This window comes from Diplotaxodon limnothrissa, linkage group LG4 (assembly GCF_057381915.1).
Source record: "Diplotaxodon limnothrissa isolate DT_005_m linkage group LG4, D_limnothrissa_male_GT1.1, whole genome shotgun sequence".
In the NCBI taxonomy this organism is placed as follows: domain Eukaryota; kingdom Metazoa; phylum Chordata; class Actinopteri; order Cichliformes; family Cichlidae; genus Diplotaxodon; species Diplotaxodon limnothrissa.
The window spans coordinates 4,531,446-4,543,007 of NC_140599.1; the positions used below are offsets into that span (position 1 = coordinate 4,531,446).

At 41.8% G+C, this 11,562-nt stretch overlaps 1 protein-coding gene across 1 annotated transcript in view; it reads right to left on the bottom strand.

The window, feature by feature from the left end:
• Positions 1 to 10,543, bottom strand: part of LOC146633072 (beta-1,4 N-acetylgalactosaminyltransferase 2-like) — a 37,303-nt gene extending 26,760 nt beyond the window's left edge. Inside the window, exons 1-4 of the mRNA XM_085351985.1 lie at positions 10,517 to 10,543; positions 2,421 to 2,560; positions 997 to 1,167; positions 711 to 817 (exon numbers count right to left, since the gene is read on the bottom strand). Of these exons, the coding sequence (XP_085208111.1) occupies positions 711 to 817; positions 997 to 1,167; positions 2,421 to 2,560; positions 10,517 to 10,543 (445 nt within the window). The remainder of the gene's footprint in view (positions 1 to 710; positions 818 to 996; positions 1,168 to 2,420; positions 2,561 to 10,516) is intronic.
• Positions 10,544 to 11,562: the final 1,019 nt, after the last annotated feature.

The window sequence follows — 11,562 nt, forward strand, 5'->3', positions numbered from 1 at the left end:
TGTTGCAAGGTGAGTTCTTGAGGAAACCTCAGCTATCTTTCACTCAGTTTTTTATACGTTTTAAAATATTACGGTTTTTGTGCAATTTTTTGTCCCATTAACATGATTGGGACCACACTACAAGTGTGGTTGCTGGTTTAGCTCGCTGGGGTGAGCTGTGTTTTAGCTAACTGAGATAAGCAGGCGTTCTGAGAGCGGGAGGCGTGAATTCCAGTCTTTCTCGTGGTAACATTTTTTTCAGCAGACAGTGCAGTTTCTTCTGCACACCGGTTTGGCTTGCTGGCATGAGCACCGTTGTAGCTCACTGAGATGAGCAGGCACCCTGACAACGGGGGGCGTAGGTTTGACTATCTGTGGCCTTTCAGCTTTTTTACCTCTTTTCAGCAGATAGTCCTGCTTCTTCAGCAGTTTTTCAAAGACCATTTCCACTACATGGCATTCACCTGCCATTTTCACAGGAAATGTAGCTTTTTCTAGCTGTTTTTTAAATGACTTAAGTTTACCTAGTCAATTGACTCTGAATCACCAAATAACTACTTCTTTGCAGATGTATTTGTTCAGTGCTGTTTTTGATCTGACTACTGACTTATGTTCATAAACAATTGTGAACCATGGCCTTGTTGCCTTCCTATTCTATTTGTATTTATATTTTTATAGGAACATAAAAACTAAAACATTGGTGACCGAAGCATATGTTGAGCTTAACATACCTGGTATCGCAGTTGCAGTCAAGGGTCGTACTATAACGCCCTGGATAGGATACTGCAGAGGAGAGTTAGGCAAAGCAAAAAGTAGCTTGGATAGTATTGAATTAGTCCTGTTGAAGAGATGGATTTGGAAAAAATTAAACAAAATAATTTTGAATGCTCAGTATGACACCCCCCCCCCCCCCCACACACACACACACACACACACACGCACATTTTAATTCATTTATTACTGCACTGTAAGTCTAACAGTTCACGGAAAGCTCGCACCCATACATCCATCTTCTACCTGGCTTTGTATTGCTGGAACTCTTTAGCTCGTCGCTGCATTAATTCCTCATACTGGTCTTTTGGGATTTGGTCTTTGAGAACTGTAAAGCCATCAGGACAGGTGCATGGACCAGGTAAGCGATGTTGTGTGGGCAAAGATGACTTATAATTTAGAGATCCTGAAGGGTCCCTGTAATATGGAAGTCCTGAAGAGTCACAATTCAACATCAACATTTAAATGAACTACTACAGTCAAGTATAAAAGAAAGTATGTCCTTATATGATGTGATCCTTATGGCAGCCTCAGCATGGCCATCCTAGTCATCATTAGATTCCTCCTCATCAGTCATTTCTTGGTCTAGATTGCATGGATTATATTCTGATGCAGACAATTTCTCCTCTAATGCATCCCCACCGTCAGTTTCCTGGCATCTCTCGTCCTCACCAGTGTAGTGATCAAATAAGTAGTAAAGAGCCTCACTTAGGTTATATATCACCTTGTCATGGTGCTGACACCCACTGACCTCTGAGCAAGGCCTCAAAAAAGCATTTTACACCAAATCTACGAGAAAAGTTCAATGATACAATGATGCTGCCAACAGAGGAGTTGTTGGCATGGAAGTGAGGCTCTATTGTGCAAACATTTCCAGTGTAGTTGCTAGGGAACCCAGTGTGTGCGTGTGTGTGTGTGTTTATGGCCATCTGACAAAAGAGGATGTACCTGAACTCAGTTATTTACACTAATTGTTGTCTCCACTATTAATTTCTAGTGATTGGTCATTGTTGACCGGAAACAGTAAATATGCAGTGTTGAATAAAATGAATTAGTGATCATTCTTAAATCTCCCAGAAAATTTCTGAACATATATGCAGTGCCCTCTATAATGATTGTGACAAAGACACTATCAAATAATCAATACATAATTGACGTGCAGACTTTCAGCTTCTTGGGGCGATCGTGGCTCAAGAGTAATTGGAAGGTTGTCGGTTCAAGCCCCGGCTTGGACAGTCTCGTCGTTGTGTCCTTGGGCAAGACACTTCACCCGTTGCCTACTGGTGGTGGTCAGAGGGCCCGGTGGTGCCAGTGTCCGGCAGCCTCGCCTCTGTCAGTGCGCCCCAGGGTGGCTGTGGCTACAATGTAGCTTGCCATCACCAGTGTGTGAATGTGTGTGTGAATGGGTGGATGACTGGATATGTGAAGCGCTTTGGGGTCCTTAGGGACTAGTAAAGCGCTATATAAATACAGGCCATTTACCATTCTTTTCAAAGGGTCTTACAAATATTGTGCACGGGTCACTTTCAGCACTGTTTTAGCTACATCACTTTATCCTTCTCACTCAGTTGCTTCAGTCTATCTGCCATGAAAAGAAAAATGTATAACATACAAGTTTGAAGAGGACAGTTTGTCCACACACACAGACACACGATACAGGAATAATTTACCTTTGTTTTGATGTTGGAAGATTGTTGTTGGGTAGCTCATTTGCCCATTTACACGAATTCCCCATATAGAATGCAAACATGATGAACAGCACACCAACAACAGCAAATGCAAAAAGCTTTGCGTTTGTATAGATATACATCTGTTAATACACAGAAATACACATTACAGTTGGTTAATTAGCAAAGGCAAAATCTTTAACATCTAAATAGTTAAACTTCACAAATGGACATATCAGTCATATAAAATCTGTTATGTCTTGACTAGAGATGGCACGATACCACTTTTTTATGTCCGATACCGATACCGATATCATAAATTTGGATATCTGCCGATACCGATATGAATCCGATATAGTGTTTTTTAATCAACAAAACTGTTTTTAAAATATCTTGCTGCATTTTGTATAAGTTCATACTCAAGTTTAAAACAACAACTACACTAAAGCTATTCTGTTATACCTGTATGCAAAAAAAAATATTTCATAGTTCAGCAATACTGATCAATCTAATAAACTTAAACCTACACCATCCTCCCTATTCTGGTATTTTAAAGAGTACTTAGCATAAATATTAAGCAACCTAACTAATAGGGTTCCAACTCCCAGCAACAACAAAAATAAATAAATAAAAAATAGGGAACCACCCCTCACGCTCCACCTCATGATGCTTAATCGACGTAATCAACCTTAATTTGATGCAGTGTGAAAAAAAATACACAGAAATCAATTCTTTTTCAAGAAATATTAAATAGATTCAACATCTTTCTTCAACAAAATTGCAGACTGCACAGATGGTACCTTCCCAAAGGAAAAAGTACTATAGCTTACTAGGGTATATTAGACTTAACAGTTACTATATACAATAATGGACTTCTATACATTTTACATCAGATTAAAACTTTGGGTGTAAGATTCAGATAAATATTAAATAATTAAAAGCTCGACATTTTAAATGAGAATAAGAAAGAAAAGTATGTCTTTGTGCCCCCTTTTCCCTGTTAATGCCCTATCGGCCCCCCTGGCTAAACTTTGCTAGATCCGCCCCTGCACAGTTACCAGCCGTCAGCTACGTAGAAAAAGATCCTCGAGTAGAAAGTAATAATAAATAAATTCTAACAACAGCTGATCAAGCTTAAACGTGCTGCTGTTGTTTATCCACTGGTTTCCTCTTTCTGGTGCAAAGTGGGCCAAAAGCAAACAAGAGACACGGACTTGCGACAGAAAAGCCGATCAGCTGATCGTTAAGCAGTTTCATGATTGAAGTAGCAGCCGGAGAGCGAGAGGCAGTCGCTTGTTAAGCTTAACGCAGGAATGCTTTACAAACATTCAGAGATGGACTTACACACTTGCTTTACTTCTCTCGGGGATAACTTTGTCGGAGATGAAATGCCGGGTTGCTAGCGAAGCTCCAAATGCTATCCAGACCACCGACAGGTCCCGCATGCCACAGCCGCTCTATCACGTGATGCATACTGCTCCGACTTGCTAACGTTCTGAGGTGAGTTACGGCGTGTTGTAAGTTTTGTGAGGTGCTTTCGTGATATTTAATGGATCGGATTACATTTTTTATTTTTCTCCGATATCCGATCCAGTAATTTAGGTCAGTATCGGACCGATACCGATACGTAATATCGGATCGGTCCATCTCTAGTCTTGACTCACATCTTAGATATGACCGAACATGTATAAAATTAACATGAAAAATGGCTTTCTTTTAAAAAATGTTTCCTTTGCGTCTGTAAAAAAGTCCATCCTCCATCTCTCAGTTGAAGCTTTCGGTGTAATTGCCAAAAAGGAATTTTCAGTATTTGCCAAAAAAATTTAAGCTGTTGTAAATGACTTGTTGACATTTAGATGTCCTTTATTTATTTGGTTGAACAGTCTCATTTACATTAGAATTGTTTTTTAGTTTTTTGTTTTTGAAGAGTGAGCTGGCCAAGAGGGCAGCAGAAATTGAAATAAGAATAATATAGCAGCAGCATAATGATCAGGGGTGGGTTTTGATTATCGATTTATCGATTAAAATCGATTCTAGCATGGATAACGTGATATTGATTCATTAAAATCCTGAACCGATTTTTTTAATATAAATTTAATTTGCCTGAAAAGCCAGAATCTCAGGTTAAACCTCACAAAATGTCAACAACCACCAAACAGCTAAAACAGTAAATGAGAGCAGGTACGCGGATTCTGCACAAAAACACAAAGCGCGGACCCGCCGACGTATCAGAATCAGTGAGATGTCGCCTTTCTCACCCGACGGCACGAGCATGTCGTCGGGGCTGAAAGCCGACAGCTCGCTGATTCTGATGTTTCAGCAGGTCTGCGCTTTGTGTTTGTGTATTTTTTGCGCTAGATTCTGAGCTGCAGGTTTTATCTCTCTCCAACCAAAATTCAATGAAACAGCAGCAAATGAAGCAGCAAACTACGCTTCACATTTGATAAACATCGTCATGAATTCCCTCTTACTTTTCCTGTTTTACTTCCACCATGATAAAATCACACTTCATGCACAGCTCTCTCTCTCTCTCTCCCCCAGTGTACTTCAAGAACAGTTTCCCAATCTAAAAATCTGTTTTCTTCATTATTCACTTGCGCACAAGTCTACCGTTGTTTACAGCGCTGTCGGCCACTGTTTTTTTTCCTTTTAAGTACTTTCGAAAAGAAAGCCTCATTTCCGCTGTTTAATAAGCTACTGAACAAATTTAAACTTTTTAAAATTATGCAAAATTGCAAAAAGCATGGCTGTGTCTCTAATAAAACCTCTGTAACTTTGCTCTGCTTCACTTCAGCAGCATCAGGTAATGTTCATATGTTGATTAATGGTTTTCTTTCATTTTTGATCTACTGCAGAATATTTTTATAAAATCCCAGGAAAGGAAAATTACCTTCATGTTTTTCTGTTTTATCCTCAGCTACTTTGACACAAAAGCATCTGCTGTGATGCTCACACCTTTGATAAAGTCTCGCAAGTGTCAGCTTTCTTTTTATAGATATAAAAATATGGAAATGTACTGATAAATGATCTGAATTATAATATTTCTGACTGAGGCAAAATGTCCCCGATTCAAATCGAATCGAATCGTGGATCGAATTGATTCTAGAACTCAGTGACAATACCCAGCCTTAATAACGATAGTGGCCAGAAAAGACTGAATTGAATAAAATTTAGATACAATATCATGGAATAATAAGGATTGCAACAGAAATTATTTTTTTTATTTTATATATAAGCCCTTTGTAAACCCTTTGACTACAATCTGTTTACCAATATAAGCAGAGATATTACACATGAAAAAAACAAACAATACAGAAACACTGGAAATCACATTTTGACAGTTTATCGCCTGTATCTTCAATACTTTAAGTCCTTTTGGCTGCAAAGGGGCTCATGGGATTGGAAAAGATTAGTCCATTAGTCCAGGCAGTAGATCACAATTAGCGCCATCTGCCTGTGTTCAGACAAACTGCAATTTTAAGGCACTGGATTCATCTTTGCTTTGCCTGTTTGAAAATAAATTAATTTGAACTAAAATAATTTTGTTTTTAACATTGCAAACTAGGTCTGCACAAGTAGGATCAAAATGATAATCACAATTATTTTGGAAAAATATTAATATTTTTTTATTATTATTATTTAACTATGATGTAAACATAATACTGCTTTCACATCTTTATATTGGGACACACATTGCTTAAAAGAGAATAATTGTTAAACAATATATCATAATCTAACACAAAATTCAATCAACAGGCCACCAGTGTTGGGACTAACGCATTATTAAGTAACACGTTACAGTAACTACGTTATTATTGTGGTAACGAGCACGGTAACTAGTTATTATGCCAAAACCGGGAACGCGTTACTCGTTACTGGGGTTTAGATAGGCTCGTTATTCGTTACTTTGTGTGGTGGCTATCACGGAGCTTCCACAGATTCAATAACATTAGCAAGTGGTGGAGGCCAGCAGGTGGATGAAGGAAAAGGGAGGCAAGAGGAGAGACCCGAAGCGGCTGCTAGTCCGAGAGTGTCAGGTGAACTGAACTTCAGTTAAGAAGTTATGACCTGCAGTCCATCTGAGTCAGATATGAACCAAGTTTAGGTGGAGTTTATTTTCGTTATGCTGACTTTTTCGTGCTGGGTACTAGCTAGCATGATGGAGTTTCTATACAGCTGGGTGGTGCTATGTTACTGATGTTGAACTTTATTTTGTTCATACGGTTAATTATTAGAGTTGCCAACCGTCCTGTAAAAAACGGAATCGTCTCGTATTCAGAGAAAATATCATGCGTTTCGTATTGAGGTGAAAAGGAATACAGTTTGTCCCGGACTTCAGCTACAATGAAAAAGACACAAAGATGGATTTATTCTGTGTTTACATTGCACAGCTGCCTCTTCTACTCTCATCCTCTCCCCCTCCCTCTCCTGTTTCTACTTCAATCATGAAACTGATCAATGATCAGCTGATCGGCTTTTCTCTCTTGTTTATTTATCACCCACTTTGCGCCAGAAAGAGGAAACCAGTGGATGTCACGCTAAACAACAGCAGCACTTTTAAGCTTGATCAGCTGTTGTTAGAATTTATTTAATATTAATTTCTAGTATCAGCTGATGTTGGCTGGAGCCACAGCTGTAAACCTGCTGGTCATGATATCGGTTTGGTTATCTGGTGAGAGGGAAACATGAAGATGAAACCAGGAGATGTCCTTACTGAATCATCAGAGCTGTGATGGAGAAACAGGTTTACCTTTTAGGTGACAGGAATGAGTTGAAGGGAAGTTATGAACTGTTTCTGAGAGACAAATAACACCAGGATCCTTTTCTAAGTAGCTGACAGCTGGTAACTGTGCAGGGGCGGGTCTAGCAAAGTGCTGCCAGGGGTCAATGTAGGGCATTAAAAGGGAAAGAGGGACACAAGGAAATACTTTCTTATTCTCATTTAAAATGTCTCACTTTTAAAAAAATAATTATCTGAGTCTTGCAACAAACAATTGATAGATTGATACATATATACCATCAGAACAGTGTACATCACTGTCACAACAGTGTTTATTTTCATTCATAGGCTTTATGATTTTTCCTATAATGGTAGTCAAAATGCCCGGGACGATTTTTTTGTCCCAGTCCAGCTCTGTATGCAGCTCATCTGCAGTCTGGTGTTACCTATATCTTCCTATTCAGAAGGCAGAATTTCTGAGTTCTGAGTACAATCGAAAGCACCACGACTGCAGTTTTTGTGTTGGATGTAAAAAGCAGGCTAGGATAGAATCAGGCGTGGGATTTCTCTCGTGGAAATATGCACATTATTTTTTCCTTTCTATTGGTAGGTGGCACAGTGCACTTGTGGCAAGTAAGCAAGCTAGAAGGCAATCTTGCTGGGTATCCAGTTACGGAAGCAACACATTAACAAGAGAATTCTGAGTAAAACCAAAGTTACTCTCCCTAGTAACTAGTTACTCTGAAAGTAACTTGAAGTAACTGAGTTACTTTTGATAGAAGTAACTAGTAATGTAACTAAGTTACTAATTTAAAGTAACTTACCCAACACTGCAGGCCACTGCTTGCACTCTGCAGTCCTTATTATCAAAACCAAGTTTATCACAAAACCATAGTGATAAACTTGATCAGCTTGGAGGGGGAGCAAATTTACAAAGACAATACATTCCTAAAATCATTCCTAAATTAATCCTAATAAATTACAAGTCTTTGCAGATTAATAAAAAAGTTTATTCACTTGGTGTACTTAAGTGTAAGTGACTTAGACTTTACTCTGCAGCAACGCCATTCTCCCTTTTAAGCCTGAGCACAAGTGCAGCCATAAGAGCAAATTCATAAAATCTTAAAGACATGGCTATCGTCTATCATCGCTTCCTGGGAACTACTTAGAATAGTTTGCTTCCCTACAAACAGCAAACAGTAGTGCTTAAAAACTTTTTTTGTTAGCATATGTATTCACGTCAGTGTATGACACATGTCATCAATCTATTATTTATTTTCCATGAATCACCTTGGCACAGGTGTCTCACTGTAGTTTAGGTATGTGGATGGATGAACTGGTTCTTATATAGCCCTTTTCTACTCTTCTGAGCACTCAAAGCGCTTTACACATTCACCCATTCACACAAGCACATTTTTAGTGCTTTCTAACTAGCATTCACACACACATTCACACTCCGATGAATGCATCCGGGAGCAATCTTGCCCAAGGATTAGAAATAAGCTAGACAAGCTAGACAAGAAGCCCTGATAAATAGGGATGGGTATCGAAAACCGGTTCTTGTTGAGAACCGGTTCCCACTGTTTCAATTCCTTGGAATTGTTTGCCATTTTTGCAAACGATTCCCTTATCGATTCCAGTCGCCCCGAATGACGTCCCCACGTTGCGGAGCGTCATTTACCTGGCAGGAAACATGGCGCTCAAAAGTTTGGTTATACTTTATGAGAACGGATGACAACAGGGTAACTTGCAATACTTGCAAAGTAGATATTTCGTTTAAGGAAGGAAACACTACGAATATGCAAAAGCATTTGCTCACAAAACACGCGATAACCTTAAATGAATGTTGTGTTTTTAACTCCGCTCCGGACTCGTGAATCTCAACCCAGCAGCAGCGGTAACGTTTGCACGTCCTCTCACTTCCTATTGCAAAATGGGAAACGGATTTATCAGTTAACTTAGACCAAAACTTCTGGTCTCAGATTTGCTTATAGACCTTTCATCTAATTAGAAATCCCAGTCTTCAATTAATTCAATACAAAATACTACATAGAGTGCACTATACAGGTCATCGGATGTTCAAGATGGGTTATACGTCTACCAACAACTGCTCACACTGCCAAACCAATTCACCAGACAATTATATCCACGCTCTTTGGTTCTGTCCAACAGTTCAGAGGTTTTGGCGCGAGATATGTGAAGACTTATCAAAGTGTCTGAAATGTAACATTCCAACTTCCCCTTTTAGTGTGTTTGTTGGGCAGCTTAGATAATGTCACTTCAGAAAAGAATATCGCCCATATGGTTTTCACTGCCCTATGCATAGCCAAGAAAACAGTCCTCATGAACTGGAAAAATAAAAATAATCTTAATTCTAACCAATATAGAAATTATCTATTAGATTACATTAGTCTCGATACAGCCTCTGCCACCACATCAGATCAATTGCTCTGAGCTCCTTTGATCAGCTCCATCACCTAGTGGGGGTGGGGGGGTCATAGTTTGGTCACACCTTCGCTGTTGTGATTGTTGTGGGGGTAGGGAAAGGCTTAGGGCGTCGGGGGGTTCCCAGGAGCATCTTCCTTGGAGGGCTCAACCTGGGGTAGCGGTCATGGCCTATTAAGGGCTCTGTTGGCTCTTAGGTGACGGTTTCCTCGTGGCTGCGTGCAGCGGGGCTAGAGGAGGGTCTGTGCTGACGGACGTGGGTTAATGACCTGGTAGCCTGGCTGCCCCTAGGTGGGTCCGGGACGGGCGTGAGGCTCTGGGGGTGCTCCATCTCTGGGCTGGGGCCCTGGCTGGGCCTCGGGGGCCTGGGTCCTGGTTGATGTGTTGCCGGCGTTGTGGGCGGGTGGGTGTATGGGGGCCCGCCAGTGCATCGAGCCACCTGGGGGCTCTTCAACTGGTGGTGGTGGTGGGGTCCCGGGCTCTGTGGGGCTGGGCGGCGCTGCTATGATGGGCCTCAGTCCAGATGGGCCTGGGCCCCCTTTCCCTGGCGGGTTGCAGAGTATGGGGGTGCCTACTTGGGTCAGTGGGGGAGCTGGCCCCAGGGAGGGGTCACTTGCCCCTCCCTTCCTTCCCTCCTCATCTCCAGCTGCCTCCCTCTTCCCGCTCCACCACAATCACCCACACATGCAGGGCCCTGGGGTAAAGGTGTGTCACCAGGGTGCAGGGGAGGCATCCCCCCCTCTGTCCCCTTCTGGCTGCCTGTGCCTCAATTTTATCTCACAACTTAGACATTCACATTACTCACACTCTCATAACACATACATATAGGACCTTGGGGGTGGGCACGATACACGGAATACAAAAGACCATCAGGGCGTACAATCTCACCCCTGGCGTCATTGCCCACCTCTATCAGGGAGAGCTATGCGCTTACCTGCTGCTCTCTGGCAGGTAGCTCCATGCCCTCCTGGATTTTAAATGCACCTTAGAACACACATGCATCAACACTACATATGAGCGGGCGGAGGGAGGTTTGGAGTCTTCTCACACCCCCCGTTCTCTGCGGCCTGCTGGAGCGGGGGGGCTAGGAGGAGGAGTTTGCCGTCCGACTGGGGTTTGGAATGTGGGCCCTCCCTGCTGCTGCGGAGTCTGTTTCTCCCCACCTAAGGGAAAAGGGTAACACCACCTCGGCCTGGGTGCAGTTTCCCCCTCCAGGGGCAAGGGTACCTAGACCCGGGGCTTAGAGTACGCTTGGGGAGTGTGATTGTGTGTACAGTGTCTCTCTATGGAGCTTACAAACAAAAGCGCCTGGACTTCTTTAAGTTGCTTGAAGATGTTTCACCTCTCATCCGAGAAGCTTTTTCAGTTCTAAAGTCAAATGGTGAGGAGTCAAGGCTCAAATGGTCAAGGCTCAGCGGGCACCACACTATAAAGGAAAAGAAAGACAATGCAGGAAATTTCACACCTTGCTTTCAAAAACACACACTCCTCATCCTGATCCTACACAACCCACAGAAGAAAACACACCTGAAGACAGTCAGGAGCAATGGGTAAAGAACTTTTCAGCCCGGAATCTCACTGAACCTGAAAAGAGAGTATTAGCCAAAGGACTCAATTTTGCCATTTCTCCACAACAGTTGCCCATAGTGGACCTCATCACAGCCACAGAATCTGCCATACGGATTAATAAATTATCACAGACAGAAGCAGAGCAAATCAGGATGAAAGTCTCAGCCACCCTCTCCAATGCCAAAGTCCCTCCATCCAACCTCACAATACAAGAAAAGAAGGCCGTCGCTTCCCTGAGCAAAGACCACAACATCACTGTTTTACCAGCTGATAAGGGAAGATGCACCGTGGTCCTAAACACTACAGATTACCACACAAAGATCACTACTCTCCTCAGTGACAACAATACCTACGAAGCCTTAAAGCGAGACCCCACAAGCAGCTACAAAAAGAAAGTTATAGCTTGCCTTC